Genomic DNA, 24,598 nt, shown 5'->3' on the forward strand with positions numbered 1-24,598 from the left:
AAAGCAGTGATGGCGAACCTATGGCACGGGTGCCAGAGGCAGCACTCGGAGCCCTCTGTGTGGGCACACATGCCGTTGCCCCAGCCTTGCCTCTGCCCGTGACCCCCTCCTCACCAGCAGCCCCCCTGGAGGAGAGCTGCTCCCGAGCGTGGCCCATGCGCAGCAGAATAGCCAAGGACATGGCAGCCAGGCAGCGTAGACAAGACTCTGCCCTCATGCCCCATCGTGCACAGTTGATGCTGCGGGGCGTGGGCAGAGGGCGTGGCCATGGTGCTGCTGGGCTGCCTGGGCGATCTGTGGCGGGCCCTGGAGGTGGTGAGTGGCCCTGCGGGCATGCAGGATGGGGCAGAGTGGGAGTGGGACAGGGGCGGGGCAGGGGGTGGAGCAGAGGCGGGGCCAGTTTTTGGGCACTCAGTCTCTAAAAGTTTCGCCATCACTGAACTAAAGTAAAACTAAACCCCAGGGCAACAAAAATAAATTAATTTAGCAGAACAGCTCTCCCTGCTTTCAGTACAAACACTAACCATTTTTCTGACTCCTAATCAGTGCCTTTCATTATAGTACAGTTCAGTGCTGATTGGAAACCTTTATTGACCTTTTGTGTGAAACTAAAAAAAATATGAAATTACGATACATTGTTTTGATGATTAGAAAGTAGTTATAAAAAATGTAAACAGTGTTGTAACTATAGGGTAAAAGCTTAATGTGCATATACTGTATAGCATATATAGCTGCTGTAAAAAAAATCAGAAATTATATTTTTCTGCGTTTTTTTCTGTTCTTATTTCTTTTCTTTCTTCCTTTTTATTCTAATATTGGTTCTCGATAGTTTCTGCCATCTTAAAATTTTAATAGTTATTTATAAAAAAGAAAAATGTTGAAAAAAACTCAGAAAGCCTACTTGGCGAAATCTCTCTCTCATACAAACACACAGATGAAAATATACAAATTTTAGGCGATTCCAAACAAACGGCCTCTTATTGCGGGGGGGGAGGGGAGAGGGGAGGAGGGGAGATCACTTGCAGATTATCTGTCTCTTCTTCATGAAGACCTCAAAAAGTTAAAAATGAAAGGGAATGATGGTAAAGCTATGATAAAATCTACACTGAGAACCCCTAGCACACATCAAGATTGGTTCTTGTCAGGATATGCAAGTTGATGAAACTACAGAGGATATTTCATAATGCAGGGAGTGTAACAGGCCTTGTGTTTGGGACAGACCTGTGGCTTTCCTATGGTATATAGGAGAAGCTCATAATAAACCAATACAAAACTTGTTCTCCATTTCTAGGTGGAGACAGATCTTTGGGATTTAGCAAGGGAAGGGAAGCTTTACTGAAAATGTAAAGAGATGGTAGGAAGCTCACACTCATATAGCTTTAAGCCAGGGAAGCCGCTAGAGTAAATATTCAGCACGGTGCGACAGGAGGAGAGAAACCACTTGTCTTCATGATGCCTGGAAAACACACACAATAAAGATTAATCTAGCAAATATACAGGCTTTTAACCACTTAATTGCTCAAGAATAACAAGTTCATTTTTCTGCATAACTCCCAAAATAGTAGAATCAAAATGCCTAGAGAACACTTGGGAATCTCTAAATAGTAACAGAAGGAGGTTCAGGATTTGAGACTCCTCAGATCCTGAAAACCAGAAGGAAGCTCTGGTGCACCTTTTCCAACTAACAAATTTTGTTACAAGGCATAAGCTTTCATGAGCTGTGGCCTACTTCATCACGTATATAGAGTGATGTGGATTTAATAATATTTGTTAGATGGGAAAGATACTATCAAACTCTTCTGATTTTTTTTTTTTGCTGCTACTACGGATTATACAGAATTCCAACAGAGTTGGAAGGGACCTTGGAGGTCTTCTAGTCCAAAATCTCTGCTCAATCAGGAAACCCTATACCAGGGGTAGTCAACCTTGGCTCTTTTATGACTCGTGGACTTCAATTCCCAGAATTCCTAAGCCAGCTTAGCTGGCTCAGGAATTCTGGGAGTTGAAGTCCACGAGTCATAAAAGAGCCAAGGTTGACTACCCCTGCCCTATACCATTTCAGTCACATGGCTGTCCAACCTCTTCTTAATAACCTCCAGTGTTGGAGCACCCACATCTTCTGGAGACAAGCTGTTCCACTGATTAATCATTCTCACTGTCAGGAATGTTTTCCTTAGTTTTTAGATTGGATCTCTCCTTGATAACACAGTTTATCTAGCTCCTTGATTAACATGGCTCTCCTCTATACCCCTCAAAGCTCCTGGTTTAAGACTACATTTGCTACATCAGTAACCCAGACAAAAGTAAGATAGACAAGCTAGTTGGGTTTTTATCCTCACCATTGGTTGATAGATCTGTTGCCTTTGAGTCTTGAGCCTAATCACAGCCATGACAGCCAAGAATACTTCAAGAAGCACAAAGATGATGAACACAGAGTTCAGGCCATACAATATAATCTGTGGGAAAAATCACATACAATTGTGCTGATCATCACCACTCTACCTGACTGTAAATTCCTCTGTTACATAAACCATAGAATTGAAAACATTATCATTATAGTTGTTTGGGACTACAAGAAATCATATATCAGTGAAGTGGAGAGCAATTAACTAACTTAAAATCCAAATATGACTTAATTATTTACTTTTTAAATTTAGTTACACTTAATATAATCTTAGTTTAATTTAGTATATGTTGATAACTTGGGGCTTATTTGCTCTTTTTGTACCACCTAACTCAGGAGTACTGCCTGAGCTCCTCTGAAATAAAAAGCGGGGTACAGGTGAAGGCTACAGGAGTCACCTACTGTGATCCTCAGCCAGGAAGCCTGAGGGGATGGGCTTTTGCTTGCCTCAGCTTCATCCTTCCCATGCAAGACAAGACCTTTTTCAGACTTTTGCCTAGGGCACCACCTTCCTTGAGTAGCCAAGGTGGGCATGGAATGAAATGGCTTCATTCACCAAGTCTACTTATCCTTCCCTTGCGAAGAAAGGCAGGGTTCCTTCTTTTTCTCCAAAGTGGCCCACAATAGGCTTCTTTGCTTTTCCAGGGTTTTTAGTTTCTTTTTATTTTACTTCTTCCTTGTATTTCTAGCTTTCCCATTTTATTCTGGCTACAAAACTATGGAGCAAATTTTTATGATGAAGACTGAAGAAACAGTAAACAATCAAGATGCACCTCGCTCCCTTCAAATGAGATCTTTTCTTTAAGCTAGTGACTGAACAGTGCAGGCAGCGCTGTTGCATAGATCTTCAACGTAATTATTCTTCCAGACTGATCTGACAGAAAAACAGTGCTTCCTTATAATAGTTTCTGTGTTGTTATACTATAATGTAATAAGGAAATTGACACATTAATTCAGTTTTTAATCACCCTGCTAGACATATTCCAGGTGACAAGCTGCTCTTTCTGCTTGTCAGAGACCTCACTACCATCTGAAGTAGACCTGACTTTAATAGGCAGTAGGAGTCAGCACCTCTTCCATTAATCTCTGTCCCATTTGACAGCCTCAAATATATTCTTCAACCAGCTTAATTATTGCCTACCATTCAAAATATCATCATTGTAACGGAACTATTGCTACAAACATAGATGGGCTTTCCACCAACATAGATACATTTTAAAAAAATGTGTGTTGACATAGCTCAGGGGTAGGCAACCTTGGCTCTTTTATGACTCGTGGACTTCAACTCCCAGAATTCCTGAGCCACCATGCTGAGGGGAAAGGGAGAGGTTTCCAAGCTGAGCCATGCTGGCTCAGGAATTCTGGGAGTTGAAGTCCACGAGTCATAAAAGAACCAAGGTTGCCTACCCCTGACATAGCTGCTCAAGTTAATTTAGAAACTGTAAAGTGGCTTCTTCAGAACACTTAGTATTTTACTTAAATTTAACATTTCAGTTGTTTCCACCAAAATGAGGAATTATTTGGCTTCCCTTCAATTTTATCCACACTGGATTTTTTGAGAACCCAAAATATAATGTAGCCAGTCAAATTCTAATATTGCAGATATCAGTAAAGAAAACCCAGAGATGTTGTATATCACTAGATCCTTGCTTTTCCTAGCCCCTAGAAGCTCTCATAATCCTAAACGAGATGTTTATCATGTTTGAAAATAACAGATATGAAGATGGGCTGACTTTCTTGGTAGGACAATTGCCATGACTGACTTTTATGTCCTCTGAAGTGAGAGACACAGGCCTGTGATGTTGATCTGAATACACATTGGTATGTATGAGATAAGGTTTCTAGCAGCAAACAAGCTTTATTTTATACATACATACATAAAAAATCCTATAAGCCTTCAGTGATTCTAAAAAAGGGAAACACAAGTGAAGCAATCCTAAACATTTTCTCACAGAAAATATCCAAGCATCTGGTTTCTTTAGAGATTAATTACAATGACTTCAAGTTTTTCTATTTATGGACCCACTATAAATACACATGTATTTCATTTTTTCAAATTGCAAAACTATTGATATTATTGCAGATGTTCTGGGCAATGGGTACATGAACCAGAGAACATTTTGTAATTCTAGTGTATTTTTTTGTTGTTGTGTTAAAGTACATGCACAGTCATACTCATAAAAATTACTGCTGCATTCGGGGAGATGATACGCAGGGAATTGTTGAAAAGAAATAAATCCTAAGATGGGAAGGCTGAATAGATCAAAATTCAAGAAATTATTTCATGAGTTTCTCAATATAGAAAGAATAAAGTAATTGAATTTAGACACTACACTGAGAAATAATGTTTAATTTTGATTTAGTATCCTGTGTGAACTCAACCACTGTGAATTGTTAACACTAATTTGTCTCTTAGAATGTTGTGTGTATTTATTTGCAGTTTACTTATCAAATCATGGTAAATCATTAGGGAAATCATGCTTTATGTAATATGTTAACTCAGTCAATGTGTTTTTTTTCAGTTAAAAATATCTGTAGTTCTGCAAGTGACAGAAAAAAGTACAAAACAAAACAAAATAAATCCCATAATGGAGAACAGGGCTCATATCTATACTAAATTTAGACAAGTTGAACAGTCTTTTAAGGTCTGAATCTTACTATGTCAGAATCATTTCAATTGCAGCTACGAACACATGAAGGGAGGTCAGGAATTTACCTGATGATAATTTCGGCAGTAGAGACTGGGGTTCAAGTCACATGGGTTTCCTTCTTTAACAGTTTGTGCAATCTCAATACCATGTAGGACTATTGCAATCAATCCAGCGACACAAAATATCAAGTTGGCAAAGAAAGCAGATTTCACCTACATCAATATATTAGATAAATGTTAGTTGTTATACATCTTGTGTAACTCTTAGTATTATATCGTCATGACCTTTAACCAGGCAAAATGGTGCATCATAGGGCAACAATTTTTGAATGGGCTAACTTACAGAATGAATCCAAAATATAGGACTCATGTCTCCCAAATGAAATTTGAGAATGTTGTGGCTGCTTCAGTGCTACTGGCTGCTGCTGTACTGATGGGCTGCTGCTCCAGTCACATGATCTTCATTTTCAATATTCTGTGACAGTTTCCCAGCCAGACTTGCAACCCTTTGCTCCCTTCCCCTCTTCTGGCAGCAGCTGGTATGGGAAAGGGGAAGGAACTGTTGTGATTCCTCATCAGCCAGTGGACCTGGCAGCTGAATCAGAGGAATTAGAGGAGGAGGGGCCTGGAGTGACATCAGAATCAGAGGAAGGCTCTGAGGAGCTTCCAGACTTACAGTCTGAGGAGGAACCTGGCCCCTCTACTCGCACTCAGGCTGAGACACAGCTGTGCTGGGAGGCTGAGTTGGACAGTGATGACTCAGAGCTGGAAGATATCCAGGATGCATGTAAACGCCAGCAAGAAAAGAGAGTCGGGCAGAGGAATGCAATGGGGCGGCTCCAAAGGCAAAGGAGAAGGCACACCCCTTGCTGCATAATAAAAGGGAAGGTGTGGGAGATGCTGGTTGCTGAAGGCAACCGTTTGTCTTAAGGAATCAAGTTTCAGTGAACTGTGTTTTGTTTGACTTGGACATTTATTCAGGTCTGTAAATAATAAAAGGGGATTCGTTTTTTTCCTGTGGTTCCAGCCTGCTTGTTGGAAGAGGGGTTTCTCCTTGTGAGCTTAACAAGGACTCACATAGGCTGGGACAGAACAGGAACAAGGAGGAAGGATCCCCCCACACCTTTCCCAGCCCACCCACTTGCATTTCTCCTGACCTGAGCTGCTCCAATATCTTCCATAACCCATGCCACCCCTTTCCCTCCCACACCTGGTATCTGGCTATTTTTCTCCTGCATATTGCCTCTCCTTGCCTCTTAAAAGCTAAAATAGTGAAATGATAGCATGTCAGTAATTCTGCAACCTGGTTTCTACTAATAGGAAGAAATTATACATCCATAAGCTCATTGGAGCAATCATAATTTAATCCCTATCCCAGAGACATGGATCAACCCAAACAGCAGCTGATTAGTGGGCTGCAAGGGTGGATGGGAGCAGCATGGTGAAGTAGTGAAACCAGCTCTCTCTCTCTCTACTATTTCACAGCCCAATTCTCCTCAGTGCTTGTTAGCAATCAGAAAGAATGCCAATGATCAGCGGATATCAACTGACAGACTCCTTTTGAATGCATCCATGCGAAGCATTTGTGAGCAACTTTTAAAAACTGGCTAACCATTCTTCTTTTTCTTCTTTTTCTTCTTTTTCTTCTTCTCCTCCTTCTCCTTCTCCTTCTCCTTCTCCTTCTCCTTCTCCTCCTCCTCCTCCTCCTCCTCCTCTTCCTCTTCCTCTTCTTCTTCTTCTTCTTCTTCTTCTTCTTCTTCTTCTTCTTCTTCTTCTTCTTCTTCTTCTTCTTCTTCTTCTTCTTCTTCTTCTTCTTCTTCTTCTTCTTCTTCTTCTTCTTCGTCTTCTTCTTCTCCTCCTCCTCCCCCTCCTCCTCCTCCTCCTCCTCCTTGTCATCCCATGTCATCAAGAGAGTGATTTGGTGAGAGCAAAATCCACCAATTTGTCATAGATAAAGAGCACAATTTGCTAGTTTTGTATCTCTGCAGGATGACGTTTTGGGGATAGCAAATTTTATGCTAGCATAATTTTCTGCCAGTTCAAGAATTGATGGAAAATACTTTAATTTGGCCATGAGAAATGGCTCTGCACCTGCCTATAAACTCCAAATTACACTACCTATAGTTTCTTTTATTATCTATTGTGAGCACTTTTGTCTTGCTTTCATGATGTAAACCTCCTTCTCTTTTTCCTATACATTATTATAATTCAGCATTTTTTTGTTCAAGTACTGAAATTTACCTTGGCCACCATTCTACGGTAGCTTTACCTGAGTGAGGAAAAACAAAGCCAGACTGATAAATCTGGGGATATACTTACTAGTTGAACAGATTGTCTTTTCTCAACTTCTACCAACAAAGACCCAGTGATCAAGAGCTACAGAAGCAAAGAAAAACAAATAGCAGGTTATGAGGGCAAGCCTATTTTACATTGTAGAACCAGTGCTCCTAGAATCAAATTAAACATTTATAAATTAAATTTACATCCCTCTTCCTTATTCAAGCACTAAGAATTGAAGGCAACTAAAAGATGAGAAAAGGCCTATTCCAGTTTCCCTTAGGAGTAGGTTAAGGCATGCCAGTTGAATTTGCTCAGAAACGTAATACGCTCAGAAACTTAAAAAGTCCTCTATGTGAAAAAAAGTATCCCTTAACCTGATGTCTTTGGCTTGCATTGGATTTTAACTTCACTATTTTCTAACCAACACTGATATTATGAGAGCTGAATTCAAAGATATCTGGAAAGCATCAAGTTGGGGGGAAAAAGGTGTCAGGAAAAGTTTGTGCTGAACAAATATATTGTCTACTTGGGAGGGGGGGTTGCTAGATCTCTCCCTGATTCTGAAACTATATAGAACCCTACAGAAGCTTCTATAGACTGAAGATGGGTAAACCTTTGTGCCCCTCAAAAAGTTTGCTTACCAGGACCCCAATCCAGAAGTAAATGCCACTTTGCACAGTGACGCTGAAGCTTTTTTGAGCTGCTGTCAGGGCAATGCCAAAGCTCACGTGGGTAACCCCAAAAGCAATCTGCATGATCTGAAGGAAAAAAGAAAGAGGGTGCAAGCAATGTATTTAGATATCTAAAGCATCAACATCACCATTTAACAGACCCAAGGTATATTTTGTACTATGCGATCCCCAATGTCAAAAGTTTTAATGAGAAATATCCTACGAAATCAAGTTTTTCCTCTATTGGAAAGAGTATTTTGGATAAGACAGAAATATTAAGCAATGGGGAGTGGGGGGAGACGAAAATCAACTCAGAATTATAAATAAAATCACTACCATCATTTCAACTAAATGGTGAATTTAAATATGTTCTTGGGATTTCAGCATAGATTCAAGATGATTTGCAGGGGCTGTAGCTGGAGAGAGATCATCCAGTGCCCTCCTTGTGCTGCCCCCTCCTCCTTTGGCTTTCCTTTTTTTAAATATAATCCTCACTTTTTAAAAAAGAAACATAGAGTGGACTTTGAGCATTGGTTAAGGAAAAACCAAGCCATTAAGAGGGGCCTTGCAATACTAAATTTTTTAGGGATGCCATGCTAAAAAGTAGGAGTTTGTCTTCAAGGCTGTCCAAAACCAAAGATTTTTATAGGTTTGTGAGGAATCCAAGGTTATTCTTCTATACTGTATCTGGTTACCAACAATCCCAATAGAAGTAATACAGTAGCAAAACTATCTGCTAAAAGCATATTAACACAAAAATAGCTGTAATATCTTTGGAGTACGAGCTTCTTATTTAGGGATTAGGCAAAAAATGTGGATGGTAGCAGTCCAGGTAATAAGTTCTACTACGATAGAATTCAGGAATGGAGAGAGGAAGGATTAAACCATGCTCTCCCTCTACATAAGGAACTAAAATTTAGTGTACCTTTCAGACACTAGCATAATTATTTAAAAATGAAAAGAGTCTGTGATTCTACTTATAATTCCATTTGTTAAAAAGTCTTACTTGAACAGCATTGAGGATCTGAATTGTCTCACACAGAGAAATGTGGAGGCCTTCACAGAATTTGGGCTTAGTTGGATAAATCTAGAGGGCCTTACCCCAATCACATTGAGCAGAGTATTCTTGATCTTTTTGTTATGGGTTAGTGCAAACTGAGATGCCCCGGAAGCAGAGTCAACCACTCTGACTGTAGCTGCCGGTGTTGGCACAGAGCCTGTCTGTGGGACTGTTTGAGTGATGATCCTCACATTTCCATGCTCTGTCACAGTGCTGGCCATTTCTGAAGAAAACAAAATGCATAGTTACCAAGAGCCAAAATGAATGTGTTCCAGTTTATAAGAATCTGGGTGAACCCATATTTAAAATGAATCTGACCATTTCAAAAAATAGTGGAATTGTTTTCCCATTATATTTGATACATCATACTACTTTCTAGCCTGGTGCCTTAACCACTAGAACAAACTGGCTCAGATTCCAATCAATTAGTATTCCAGGAAATTTTTCACCAATACTGTTACCAAGCCTAATATCCTCCCATCCTACCTCTGTTGGTTTGATTTCTATTTCCGAGAATTTTACACTCATTAAATACAATGTTGTTAATTTTAGCCCATTTATCTAACTTTACCCAGATCATTTTCAGTTTTTCTCAGAGGGGGTATATTAATTTTTGTATCATTTACAAATGTGGTAAGCATTTCTGCTACCTATTTACCAAAGTCATTAACAGAGTGAAGAAGAGTGGTAGGTCCAGGGCTGAACTGGCATCCAACTTAATAAGCCACTTCAGTTTTGCCACCAAGACTCTACCTCTAACAAAGAAACACTAACTTCATTAAACCATAGTAGCAAATTCCAAATCTGATCACAAGTTGATTACTTTTAGGAGTGATTGGCGCTTCCAATCAAAGGTTTTATTGTACAATTTCTTACTGCATTCATAGGAAACCAAAGGGTTTCCATATTTCATTATTTTCCATGTGTAATTCATCCACCTCGTTCATATAACCATGTGTATCGCTTAACAACCATGGCAAAAAAGGTTGTAAAACAGGACGTTACTCACTTTATGACATCATTTAGCAACAAAAGTTCTAATTTTAACTGGTCAAATGTCAAGAACTACCTGTATTGAATAAGGGGCAATTTGGTGGGCTCAGACAGCAAGCTAAGCTCAAGCTAAATGATTCCCATTTTGGCTTAATGAAATGTAGGAATCCAGCCTGTATTTATGATGTTTCCAGTCAATTATTGTGTAATTTTTACTGCATTCATACTAATCCAGAAGGTTTCCATATTTCATTATTTTTCATGTGTAACTGACCCACCTCATTCATGTCATCATTCAGAAGCCCTCCATCTGGAAGCTTTTTAGCAGTTAAGAGAACAACAGTGTATTTCCTGGCCCTCTTATTGATGATAAAGCAAAACAAGTTTTTAGAAAGAACATTTTCTATTTCTTCCTCTTTAGGAATTGATTTCACCATCTCCACAGACATTTCATGTTTCATTTTTGGTATTAAGGAAAAACACTCCAGTCAACCTGTTCATCATGTATGTGAGTTGCTTAATTCATGATCAAAGGCCTGGAGACTAAAACATATGAAGAACGGCTGCAGGATTTGGGTTTGGCCTAGTCTAAAGAAAAGATGAAATAGGGGTGATGTGAAAGCAGTATTCCAGTATTTGAGGGGCTGCCACAAAGAAGAGGGGGTCAAATTACTCTCCAAGGCACCAGAGGGCAAGACAAGAAACAATGGTTGGAAACTGACCAAAGAGAGAAGCAACCTGGAATTAAGGAGAAACTTCCTAACAGTGAGGACAATTAACCAGTGGAACAGCTTGCCTTCAAAAATCGTGGGCGCTCCATCACTGGAGGTTTTTAAGATGAGACTAGATAGTCACTTATCTAAAATTGTACAGATTCTTCTGCTTGAGCAGGGGGCTGGACTAGAAGACCTCCAAGGTCCCTTCCAGCTCTAGTCTAGTCTAGTGTAGTCTAACTGAAAGGAAATGAAAATGGCAGCATATAACTGGAAATGTTGCAGAACCATAGAGTTGACCTGGAAGAGATGAGATTAACGCAAAGAGCAACTACGTTAATGGACTTTTCAAAGCAAACAGCAAGGCCCAATCCAGATGGTTAGCCTGTGTACGGGGATAGAGGACCACACCAATGCTCCAAAGCGGAATCGATCTGTACACCCGCTATTTACTTTTTAAAAGCCAATCACATCTGCGGACGGGATCTCATCTACCTTGGCTCTCCCAAAGCACAACTACTGAGGCCAGATTTTTAATAATCAATTTACGAACAACACTGCTGCAAAAGTCCACCTTTTGAGGACAAATTGCCAAATTAATGAAATTCCATTCTGGACACTATTATTATTATTATTATTATTATTATTATTATTATTATTATTATTATTATTNGGAAGGAAGGGAGATCAGGGATCACCCTGATCTCTGGGGGCAGCTCATTCCAGAGGGTGGGAGCTCCCACAGAGAAGGCCCTCCCCCTTGGGGTCGCCAGCCGGCACTGTCTGGCCGACGGCACCCTGAGGAGACCCACCCTGTGGGAGTGTACAGGCCGATGGGAGGTAATCTGTGGCAGAAGGCGGTCTCGAAGGTAGTGTGCAGAACGCGGAACCCTTTCCTGTCCAACTTCGATCCCAATACCACGGGGGAGGGGGGGGGGCTCTGCGCTTGCTGTCTCCTCTGAAGAAGAGGACAGCTGAAATCCCTACTCTTTCTCCACTACACTGCCGCTAATAAAAATCTAGCCAAGAAGATCATAACTGAATGTTAGGTCCGTGCTCTGACTTGGCTTCGCCCGCAGGAAGCAACGCGGCTCTCTGATCCCCCGCGTCGTTTCTTGGTTTCACCACGCCCGCTCCTTCCGCCCACGGGAAAACATAACGCCGGTCCAGAAGTAGCCGGGATGGAGATGCTCACCCGCCAGAGAGTCGCTTCTTCCCTTCTCTAAGCTTGCAGTTCTCGCTCGGCAGCTGCCGCAGGAAGAAAACCCTTTCGTTCCCCGCGTCAGCTTCCCTCTCCCGAGGCCAGGCAGCGGCGGGCGGTACCCCTCGATGACAGTTTCGCTCGCATCGCTTTTCCGGGAAAGCAAAGGGAACGGAGGCCAGCAGGGGCGGCGAAACGCCGAATCTCGGGTTTGCGCGCGCGCGCATTGGCTCCCGAAAGCGGCTCCTTTTTTGGGGGGGGGGGAAGGGGGGCATTTCTCGGAATGGTTACTAATGTAGCGTCGCCAAAAGATTGTGACATAGAAGAGGAGGAGGAGAATGCGAACACCAGCTGCTCCGATCGAGAAATGACTTTATTCCTAATAAACGTTTATGTGATACTTTATGGAAATGTTGCTTTAAAAACTTGGTGTGTGTATTTATGGATGCATGTATGTATGCATGTATGTATGTATGTATGCATGCATGCACGTAACTATTTTCTAATTTCCTAATTCTTAACCGCTCTGGGCAGTGTACAATATAATTAATATCCCAGAGATGCTGTTTTAGGAGGCAACTGGACTTTCTTGTTTTTCTTTGAAGACATTTCGCTTCTCATCCAAGAAGCTTCTTCAGCTCTGACTGGAAGGTGGGGAATGGAAGGACCACCACCATCCAGTCAGAGCTGAAGGAGCTTCTTGGATGAGAAAAACAAGAAAGTCCAGGTGCCTCCTGAAAAAACACCTTTGGGACAACCAGGGCCTGGAGGACTGAGAATCTTCATAGACAATATAATTAATAAAATTAACATTAAACTCTGACTTAATTTAAGATTTCAAAAGGTGAGGAATTCCAAGATGGAGGATTAGCAGTTGTTAATAAGTGGGGGGGGGGAGAAGGTGTCCTGGGGTCAGCCTGCCCCATGGTTGTGTGGGCCTCTGTATCCCTCAAGCACGGCCCTCCAGCCAAGTTTTGACTCTTTGCGGAAGGCTAAGAGATGTCTCTAGACAGCTCCCCATCAGCCCTCCAAATGGTTGAATATTATCATGCTGAGCGATGGGGTAGCTGTAGGGCGGAGAGAGGGAGACTTGCCCAAGGATTTCCCAACAAGCTGCATTGCTAAGCCAAGTTCTGCCTTCTAGCTCAAAAACATTTCTTCATTTTGTAAACTATCACAATAATGTAAATCAGTATTTCTCAATCTTGGCAGCTTTCAGAACGCATTTGAAAACTGCCAAAGTTGAAAAATGCTGATCTAAGCGAGTCTAGGCTGCATACAATATGTTAAAACAGTGAAATAAGTAGAAAACAACGACAAGCATCAACAACTGCCAATCTCTGTTTATCAGGGAAGAAAACAACAAGCCCCAAGGAATAAAATCCAAAATCACTGTAGCGAAAGGCCTGCTAAAAAAGAAAGATTTTAAAGGCTTCTCTAAACAGACAAACAAACAAAAAGGGCCAAAGCTATTTAGATTTTGGAGAAGATTCAATCACATAGACTAGTAGGGGAGGGGCCCACATACAAAGAGCCCATTTCCGAGGTCCACAAGATGACATGTTGTGAGGTTATGTGGAAATGGAAGATGGCGAAAGAGATATTGCCTTGGGAAACAGCCCAAGTTCTCAGGCTGTAAAGGAGAGGCTGTAAAGGAGAGGGTGGGAGATTGTACTTTTAGACTTGCAAGATTCTGTTTATGTAGCTTTACAATAAATTAGAAGGAGCTCATCTGATCAAATTTCCTGTCTGAGCTACCTAGGGAAGCTGATACATATTAACCTTAAGACCTGTGGTAAGTCTGATGTCCTAGATCAGGGGTAGGCAACATTGGCTCTTTTATGACTCGTGGACTTCAACTCCCAGAATTCCTGAGCCAGCTGGCTTAGGAATTCTGGGAGTTGAAGTCCATGAGTCATAAAAGAGCCAAGGTTGCCTACCCCTGTCCTAGATCTAATCAGATGTTAGGTATCATTGAATAAGGCAGTCCTGCAGAGAACTAGGCCTTGAGCTTTGAAAGGCCTTAAACATTAATCAATAATGCAGTTATTCTGCACATACATTTAATATGGATTTATTTATTTTTATTAAAAGATTCACAGTCCCACCCTAGATGTTAGCCTTCTGCAACTTGGCATTCTCCAAATGTGGCAATTCCCAGCCAAAATGGTGAAAATGTTTATTATCTGGTAACTTGAGCTATTGAGGTCTGAAAAGATCTGGAGAATGTTCTGCTAAAGAAATTTGGAATAGGCATTTATTGAGAAGTAAATCCTGCTGTTTGTTTGTTTGTTTATTTGTATTCTACCTTTATTATATTTGCAAATAAATCAAAGTGGCAAACATATCCAACATAACCTCCCTTCTCCTATTTTCCCCACAACAACAACCCTGTGAGGTGAATTGGGCTGAGAGACAATGACTGGCCCCAAATCACCCAGCTGGTTTTCATGGCTAAGGCTCCCACTTTCTAGCCTCGTGCCTTAATCACAAGATCAAGCTGGCTCCCTAGTTGCTTGGAGAGTGCTTTCTAACAATTGTTTAGGGAAATTCCAGATACATCTTTCATTGCTCTGTTATGTAATTTTATGAGGAACTCAGATATTGCTCTCCTCCAGTGTTACAGTAAATATTGCATAAATATAACTTATGTTAGCCTAATATCCTTCCTTTCCTCTAACAGCCTAAGTGTCATGGTTCCGACAGATGAAACTCTTCAAAGAACTTTGAGGCATTGTTTACCTTAAAGAATCTTTATTAGAGAAGCATAGGGTTGGCACTAACATAATCGAAGCCAAAAACTGAATTCCCCTCCCCTGAGCACATAGTATCAAAGCATAATTCCCTCCTCCAATTAACTGTCATAAATCACATTCTCCAATTAGTTTGAAATGCAGGCTTTCCCTCCAGTTCTCCAGCCCACCAATTCTTATCATCTCTTATTTCAATAACCTTGGTTCACACACTAGGTCCAGTATTGTTATGTCTAGCTAAAACTCTCATGCACATTCCTCCCCCCCAGCATCATCTAACTCTAACTCTAAGAGTAAAACATAAGAAGAAAATGGTTGCATCTCCAACTGTTGTCAAAGCAAAACATCCAACGTTAGCAGTAGTTAGCACTAAGAGGCATTCAGTGTCGCTGAAAGACAGTCCCTGTGAGGGACATTGGGTTAAAAAAACAGTGAATGACCTAAAGCTCCTAATCACTGAAGGATGGTTTGCCCCACTGCAGAGAATCTTAATAACACCATCAAAGTATTGCAAGATATTACAATATGGCAACACTAGATTGTATTGCAATACAATCCATGTAAGAGAATGTCTCAGTGCAGGTAAGAGCCCAGACTATGAAATGCATTTTCTTGGGCATTGCACCAGGAAGAAAATCAAGACTTTACACTTCAGCTAAATCTTCTAAGTGGGTAGAACGATAATTTCAGCTGTTGTTTTTGTGACTTTTAATTAATTTACTTTTTATTTGGGATAGCATTAATTATATTTATTTTAAAGAAGTTATATGGCTGCCCAACTTTGAGCAGCTTGTAACAAACCAAAGAAAACTAACCAACCAAATTTCAATTAAAATATAATACTGACAAATAGAAAAAAAGAACAAGGTTGGGGGACAGAAAACTACTTGGAGGCAGAGCCTATGTCTTCCAAAATGTGGTCCTTGAATTGTTCTTTCATGCTGCATGTTTCCCATTTAAAGAAGCAATCAGTGGTAATGAGGTTTGGGAAACTTGGATCCAATACTATATTCTTGGGTGAAAAGACCTGCCAAATTTCTTGGTTAGGCTGGGAGTAAAGGGAGGTCGATCCCAAAGGAGTCTACTCTAGAGAGCTCCAAGCTTCCTCTACCAACAGCAGAGATCTGTGAGAACAGGAAGGGGAGATTAAGTGTTTGCACAAACAATGAAAGTACATGAGAAACGGGAAAAGATCAGCAAGTATCTATTCCTCTTTTTGAAAAGGATCCAAGCAAATTAACCAGTTGAAGCTACTGTCCAATTTACCCTCTTGTGAAGATCTTCAGGAAGACTTCTCCCTACATGATATGACTTTTTTCCCCCTTAATCCTGAATTTCCTTTCTTTCTCCAAATAATATAAGCCTCCCTCAATATGGCACCCCCAAAATGTGATACATTAAGACTGAGTTTATACATTTTACTACGACATGGTTTACTTAAAGAAACATCCCCCCTCCCCCCATTAAAAAAAAAGTGACCAACCATGGCTTACAAACAACTTTGGCTGCTTTCTCATCATACTGGGATGTTCTGTGTGCATTAGATTCTACCGGGAGGTATTAGAAAAGAATCACATTAAAACTGAAAACAATAAAGCTGGTCAAACTTGCACAGGCAAAGGGGGAGCACTGCTAAAATCTGTGCTTGGCTTCCCTCTTTACCTGTGCAAAGCAGCTGCTGCCTTCCCAGGCAAGCAGGAAATGACTTTTGCAAACATTCTCACTTTGCCTGTGCAAGGCCCAGTGAGCATGAGCAGAGCCACCAAGTTGGGGAACCCTGTGACAGATGCTTAAAAAGTCAATGATGAAAAAGTAGCTAGCCCAGTGGTGGCGAACCTATGGCACGGGTGCCAGGGGTGGTACTCAGAGCCCTCTCTGTGACCCCCTCCTCTCCAGCAGCCCCCCTGAAGGAGAGTCACCCCTGAGCGTGGCCCACACGGAGCAGCCACTAAGTTGGGGAACCCTGTGACAGATGCTTAAAAAGTCAATGATGAAAAAGTAGCTAGCCTAGTGGTGGCGAACCTATGGCACGGGTGCCAGGGGCGGCACTCAGCGCCCTCTCTGTGACCCCCTCCTCTCCAGCAGCCCCCCTGAAGGAGAGTCACCCCCGAGCGTGGCCCACACGGAGCAGCCACTCAGTTGGGGAACCCTGTGACAGATGCTTAAAAAGTCAATGATGAAAAAGTAGCTAGCCTAGTGGTGGCAAACCTATGGCACGGGTGCCAGGGGCAGCACTCAGAGCCCTCTCTGTGGGCACACGTGCCATTGCCCCAGCCTTGCCTCCCCCTGTGACCCCCTCCTCTCCAGCAGCCCCCCTGAAGGAAAGTCACCCCCGAGCATGGCCCATACGGAGCAGCGCAGCCAAGGTCATGGCAGCCAGGCAGCGTAGACAAGATTCTGCCCTCACACCCCATTATGTACAATTGATGCTGCAGGGCGCGGGCAGAGGGCGTGACCGCCATAGCGCTGCTGGGCTGCCTGGGCAATCTGCAGCGAGCCCTGGAGGTGGTGAGTGGTCTTGTGGGCAGGCGGGATGGGGGATGGGGGGCAGAGCAGGGTCGGGGCAGGGAGTGGAGCAGGGGCAGGACCAGTTTTTGGGCCCTCGGCCTCTAAAAGGTTCACCATCACTGAGCTAGCCTATTTATTTCTTCCCTAACTCTATCTCCAATACACCAGTTTTTTGCAAGGTTTGTCAGTTATTTTATTTCTCTGCCCCCCACCACATGACTTTCTCTTCCCTTTCTTTCCTAGAAACTGAGAACTATGACTCAGACCAGGCTCCAGAGGACTCTACTGGTGCCTAAGCAGAAAGTTCATATGAGCTCATATTCTTTTACTCTTGTGTTGTCACAGGCCATCTTCACAAGTGGTGGCACATCACACAAGTAATGGTTGATGATATTACTACCATGGAAGCATAGGTGGAACATGTTACTGGTGTGTGCAATGGAACAGGACACAGAGTTTCTTGGGCATGGCAGTGTTGTGAAGGAGTGGGTTGCAAATGGCCACAAAGTGGTCATAGATCATGAAGGCCAGTAGGAAGCATTCACTCCAGCCCATTCCAGCAGCAAAGAAAAACTGGGCTGTACAACCAGTGAAGGACATGTGGTTGTGCTTGGATACACAGTCATATAAAATCTGAGGAGTGTAGACCAAAGAATTCTAGATATTCAGGAAGGAAAGGCTACCCACAAAGAAGTACATGGGTGTGTGCAACCGGGAATCCCAGGTTCCCAATCAATGTTAGGAAGTAGATGACCAAGAACCAAGAACATCACAAAGAAGGTTATGCATAGAAATAGATCTGTTGTAAATCCAACTAAGACAAAATCAGTAACCAGTGTCCAATTGTCTTCACCTTCCATTATTTTCATAAACTTGATCTGTTTAGGAAGGAAAAGAAGTAAGAGTGTTGCAATTTTGGGCCTGCTATGATTTTGAAAGAAGTTTTGAAAACACTGTGTCATATTTGATACACTGTTGCTAATTTTGCTCCAAACCCATTTTGGTTCTGGTTTTTGAACATTCTGTGAATTTTCTGGAATGTATGTTTTACATAAAAATAATAACATTAGGTCTCTCTTGCATTAGGTCCTCTGGAATCTATGTGTTTTGAAACCCTTTCCGAAAGCAGATTTCAGCATATAGACATCAAACAAACAAACAAATATTGTTGAGGGTCAGGTGGCATACAAGTTTAATAAATAATAATTTTGTCAATTAGGAGAGGGTCTTCCACAGTGATTTGTTATTACCCTTATTACTTGTCATTGCTATGATTCCACTTCCAATGTTTTGAAAAAAACAAATCTCTGCTAAATAGCAAAATTGCTAATAAAGCATCACACTTGCTTTTTAGGGATGATCTGAATCTTTATTGAAAACCAGAAATCAAAACCCAGCCATTGACAAAAAATTATTAAGAATTTTTAGCCCAGATATAGCAATGGAATTTGGCCTAAAGAAATATGCTACAATAGCAAGAAACATTTAAACCAAACATTTCAAAAAAGGACTGTGAAAAGCTTTCCCTATCCCTTTCTCAGAGCTACACTTGGTCATTGTCTTGTCTCTCACATCCCAAGTTCCTTGTCATTGAAGGGATTGATTCCTGCTTCTCTGGAAACAAAAAAACCTTCTGAAATGTAGATTTGATAATAAATTGAGTAATGAACACAACATAGTGTGGGAAGTCAGCCCCCCAGAGAAGGAAATATTAAAAGGGCAGAAAAATATATTTCCTCAAAGGATCTTAAAGAGGCAGAAAAGCATGTCCAATTTTTCTTAATAGCCCCAAGTCTCCCTCCCTCAAGCAGAAACCAGCTCTGTAGAAATGCAGATGTAAACCATCCAGGAAGGTTGGAGGCCCCCAGCTAGAAGATTAAGAAGACAAAAACACCTAAAATCTACATACCCCACCCAAACTCTAAGACAGGACATAATAGGATTAACCCACAGATACCAAAGGGCACACTCAGACTCAGGTCAAAGTTCATGCCACAGGAACAAGTCCAAACAAAAGGCTTCAGAGGGTATAAAAACCCGCTCCCTACATGTGCTCTCTCTCTTTTCTTCCACAGCCATCTTTCTGTCTGGCTCTCCTCTCCAATAAAATGCAACCTTCTTTCTAAAGCAGTTGCCATTTTGTTTATTCCCGGCTTGGACTGAACCATGATGACGACTTTTCCTTCAACAATAGAAAATGGGTATGTGTAACATTTTTCTAATAGAGGATACCAAATGTTTTTAGCAAAGGTCTAATGATCTATATTTTAAGCAGCATTTCCAAGCAATCCAATCAAGATGGTGTCCAACATTAATCTAATATAGTATCTCTAAACAAGTATACAATAACAGAGCTCTTAAAATAGTGGTAACTGTGATAAAACAATAGGAAGAAGTATTTAATATGTAATTTAAAACTGCTAAAACAATTTAAAAGTCTGAATTAACAATAAATTGCACCCAAACTTCTGAGGGAAGATCTCTTCCAAAAGACACCAGGACAGCAAGGCCTCTTTTTTTTCTCTTCATTTCAAAACGGGATATTTTGCAAAAATAAGCTGTCAAGCAATTGTGATAGGAGCTGTTCCTTGGCTGTTGACTTTATTATCTCTACATGTGGGATTCCTTTTCGCTGGTGCAAAAGGTTGAAGGAATCCTTGAGAGCGTTAAATCCCTCCTAGAGTCTTGCATAGCTTTCTCTCTGACCATGATTTCCCCCCTTGAATCAGATTTCACTCATAGAAATTACACAAATAAATCCATGTAATTTTCTAGACAACATTCTCAGAAATGTCTTTTCATTTATTATAATTCCCAAAGTATTCTCAGTTTTCCTTTTTATATTTCATCTGCATGCTGATTAACTCATTCATTTAAAAATGTCTGGGATGCTATCCAAGATTATTCTGGTCCATCCAGAATAATGACCATCCACCGTCATTATTGCTGGGGAACCTATCCCAGCAAATCTTTTCTCATGCAAAAGTCAAGGATTCTCAGCAGAAGCACCTACAACAGTTTGATTTCTGTTTCAACAAAAAGGGCCAATAAATCAAGTTAGCTACAATTAATTTCGGTGTCCTACATTCACCACACTCTGTCAAGTATTTGTTAACAAGATAGATGCTTTGAAATGGTTATTGTTATATCATTGTCTTTTGTTTTAAAGTTATTATAAGTCCACTCAAAAATATTGAAGACTTTGCTGTTCCAATAACAGAAATGGCACATCACCCCTAAAAAATTTCAAAATTTTACTTTATTGATGCTGCATGTGTTGACTGAGAGACAGAGCAAGGAATAAAGCCAACCTTCTTTTCCTTCTTAGGTTATTTTTTGCTCTTTAACTTTTGCTCTAGGAAACCAAGGTGATGGATGTGGAAGTCTCCCTCCATTTTATCCCTGCAACAAGGACCCCAAATAGTAGGTCAGACTGATCCAAGTCACCCAAGGGGTTCCATAATGGAATATTTGCACGGGAAAGAGGGGGACTTAAAGCCCCTAATTTAAAATTATATTATGAAGCAGTGGTATTAACCTGGATTAGTGATTGGATTAATTTAACTAATAGAGACATTTTGATACTTGAGGGTTGGGACTTATACTACGGATGGCATGCTTATTTATTTTTTGATAAGAAAATTGATCGGGCTTTTAAATCTCATATTTTAAGGATTGCACTTTTGAGAGTTTGGAAAAAGTATTCATATAAGTTAAACTTTAAAGTCCCAATGTGGGCTATTCCGGAACATGCAATACAAGGAATAGTAAGGGGAGTAAAATTACAAGGTATTGTTTATAAAGATTTACTTATGTTAAGAGGACAGGACTGGCAAATTAAATCATTGGAAGAGTTAAAACAGGATAAGGTACTCCAGTCCTGGTTGTTACATCTTCAACTCGTTGAGAGATGGCATATAGACCAAAAATTGGGTTTAATGGTAGAAGATGTGAACTTGATAAAACAGATTAAAGATCAAAGTAGAGCCCATATTAGGAGAATATATAGTGTCTTGATAGAATTTGATTCGGAAACGGAATTGGTTAAAGATTGTATGATTAAATGGGCTCAAAATATTCAAGAACCAATTAAATTGGAAACTTGGGAAAAAAATTGGGTAAGAAATGTCAAGTTCACTCAAGCACAGAATTTAAGGGAAAATTTCTATAAAATGTTTTATAAATGGCATTTGGACCCTCAAAAATTGTCTTGCATGTATCCGAATTTGCAACCAAAATGTTGGAGATGTGGTAGTATGGATGCTACTTATTATCACATCTGGTGGACATGTAGGGATGTTAAAGCTTTTTGGATCAAGATTTGGTGGAATATTCAACAGATTTTTAAGAAAAAGATAAAATTTACACCGCAGTTATTTCTATTGGGTATCATGGATAATTTGGATCAAAAAGAAATGACACTGATGTTGTATTGTATAACAGCAGCAAGGACATTAGTTGCTCAAAATTGGAAAAAAAAGATATTACCAACTATGGATGATTGGAGACAGAAAGNTAGGTTGGTATTATAGATTTATATGTATATATATGTATGATTTTCTAAGGAGGTGCCCGGTGATACCCCAACTGCACTGACGGGATGGTTGAGGGAGAAAGGGAGGTAGGAAAGAGGGAGGAAGGAGGAGTGGTGGTAGGATAGGGAGGAGGAAGGTGTAGGCAAGTGAGAGGGTGGTGCAGAAGGGGGACACCGGACACGTCCGTGAATGTATTGATTAGTGTTGACTCTTTTTTGGTTGATATTGTGATAAAAGATTTATGTTTTTGTTTTTCAATGAAAAATCAATAAAAATTTATTTAAAAAAAAAAAAAAGAGAATATAGTTTTACTTAGGTTTCCCCTGTCCCTTTCACACCTATAATAACTGCATTGCGGTGCCTTGTTTGTCAATATTCCCAGGAATAGAAGTGAAAGGTGCTCATCTACTGGGAAATTTTCTTTCCCATAGATTTTTTCCATTGGGAAAAAAAATCAGTGATTTCATTTAAGTTGGGATTGGTCATCCATTTCTATATTCCCCAAATAAGTACAAGCAAAAAAGAAAAAGTTCCTCTGGTTGCTAATATTGTTCTTGTTGGCTGTAAACTCGTTTAAAAATAATTCATGCAATGTAAATTCCAGAGCAAATCCATTCATTCATTTTCATAATTTGAGGCCATAGATTCTTGGATTCTTGTTGTTTATGTTTCCTTTTCCCCATAAGCATTGTGCCTCTTTTACTTGCTGGTTTCTTTCCACTTTATATGTTTAAATAGGCCCCTCACAAACAATTTCAATTGGAGTGGCTTATAAGCCTTGTAAAATGAATGAAAGGGATGGATGGATGATTAGTAAGTAAGAAACCATATTGGGGAGAAATCGCTTAACACAACCTTGTACTGTATCTGGTATTAAAGCGGCGGTTCAAGTACAAGTGACTTTCTTTTGTCTTTCACCAGAAGGGAAAAGGAAATTCATGGCATCTTTTTTCCTCCCAGTGAAGCTGCTGAAAATAGCCGTTGCAGCAAAGTGGAACGATTGTGCCGAGATGCACAAGAAAGCCTTGTGTCTCCCTCTTATCTTCCAGTGAAGGCCGCTAGATTATAGATCTCTCTGTCTTTGCAGGGACATGTGTGCATTTTTGTAGGTCAGGAGATTATCTGGATACATCCCAAAGGTGCTTTGTCAGGAGGCAACTGGGCTTTCTTGTTCAAGAAAGTCCAGTTGCCTCCTGAAAAAGCACCTTTGGGACAACCATACCTGGATGACTGAGAACCTCCATAGATATTTGGATATATGTTTGTGTGTAGAGATCTATCTCAAAACTCCCCAACTTTGCTTACTCAGAATCAACCCCATCTTCTTCAGCATATCCTTCAAATGTTTAAAGTTGCTACCAGATTTCATTTTGTATCTTATATTTTCCAGGCAAATGTGTCCAGCTTTTCACAACATTTCCTTTTAAGTGCAGTTTGGGAAACTTTCAAAGCAAAGATGCCCAGCAATAGACATGGTCTTTGTAGTGAAGTTTGGTCAAAGCAGAGTAGAACTGTGTCTACTCTGGCTATTGATTCACTTATTTATCCTGTCCTTTTATTCTGGAGCTCAAGACAACATACATAATGTTCCTCCTCTTTCTCCCTATGGACACCACTCTCTCAGGTACATTGGACCTGGACAAGATGGTCCAAAGCCACTCAGTAAGGTAATATTGCAGAAATCAAAGACTTCTGATTGCTCATAAATGATGAATCTCCTATGGGTAAAACAGGCATTAAACATGGCCAAAATATTTCTAGTACAAACTTTTGACTATAATATAAATGAATGAACTTATTTTCCACATTGCTTCCTTTTTGTGGTGTTGTGTGATTGGGAAAAGCAAGCTACTGTTTTCATCGTATCACATTATCCAATTATTCTGAAGGAATTGTATTATTATGCAATTGTTAAACATGAAACCTTGCTGTTCTGCCATTGTTCTGCCTATTTTTTATTTTATTTTATTTTATTTTATTTTATTTTATTTTATTATTTTATTATTTTATTTTATTTTATTTTATTTTATTTTATTTTATTTTATTTTATTTTATTATTTTATTTTATTTATTTTATTTTATTTTATTTTATTTTATTTTATTTTATTATTTTATTATTTTATTTTATTATTTTATTATTTTATTTTATTTTATTATTTTATTATTTTATTATTTTATTATTTTATTTTATTTTATATTATTTTATATTTTATTATTTTATTTTATATTTTATTATTTTATTTTATATTTTATTTTATTTTATTTTATTTTATTATTTTATTTAAATATGGTCATTTGGACCATAAGTTCTTTAGAACCCAATTTATGGAACCACAGAGCATCCTGACCATCATTCCCATTGGAATTCAATGGATTGAAGGAAACTCACTTGATGTTTTCAGAATTCCTGATTCAAATTCCAGATAGCTGAAAAACAATTACTGAAAGTGATTAGAAAAGGAGGCATCCAGTGTCTTTTAGAAAGTGCCAACCATGGTTTGAGCATTTCCTTGAGTTCTAAACTTGCCAGAGGGCCACTGTTTTGCAGTCTCCTCATAAGGAGAAACTGTATAAAGTACTTAGGGCCTGACATCTTTTCCTTATGTGGAGAGGAATATAAAGAGCCAATCTATACGCCAGCTCTTCATTCCATCATGGCAAAGCTGTCTTCAGTTCGCTGTTACTTACCTGAAAGTCAAACTTTTTCTCCAGCTTATTATTGTCCATTGATTTCCTTCTGATTATGTCTATTCTGTAGTAATCTCTCTGGTCTACTGCCTCTCTCCACCATAAGGAGGGAGGGAGGCTTACAGAAACTAGACCCTAATTT

The 24,598-nt window shown here is 40.0% G+C and overlaps 1 protein-coding gene and 1 pseudogene across 1 annotated transcript; both read right to left on the reverse strand.

Moving 5' to 3' along the window:
* Nucleotides 1-1,001: 1,001 nt before the first annotated feature.
* MS4A15 (membrane spanning 4-domains A15) lies at nucleotides 1,002-12,102 on the reverse strand. Its single transcript, XM_015821785.1, has 7 exons — nucleotides 11,967-12,102; nucleotides 9,107-9,288; nucleotides 7,976-8,092; nucleotides 7,374-7,430; nucleotides 5,121-5,267; nucleotides 2,340-2,456; nucleotides 1,002-1,456 (listed from the first exon to the last, which is right to left on the reverse strand). The coding sequence occupies exons 2-7, from the start codon at nucleotides 9,284-9,286 to the stop codon at nucleotides 1,448-1,450; spliced, it is 627 nt and encodes a 208-aa protein (XP_015677271.1). The 5' UTR covers nucleotides 9,287-9,288; nucleotides 11,967-12,102; the 3' UTR covers nucleotides 1,002-1,447.
* Nucleotides 12,103-17,538: 5,436 nt separating this feature from the next.
* LOC114922950 lies at nucleotides 17,539-24,495 on the reverse strand (annotated as a pseudogene).
* Between the last annotated feature and the right edge of the window lie 103 nt (nucleotides 24,496-24,598).

Source organism: Protobothrops mucrosquamatus, unplaced genomic scaffold (assembly GCF_001527695.2).
Source record: "Protobothrops mucrosquamatus isolate PMUCROS unplaced genomic scaffold, P.Mucros_1.0 scaffold1399, whole genome shotgun sequence".
NCBI lineage: Eukaryota > Metazoa > Chordata > Lepidosauria > Squamata > Viperidae > Protobothrops > Protobothrops mucrosquamatus.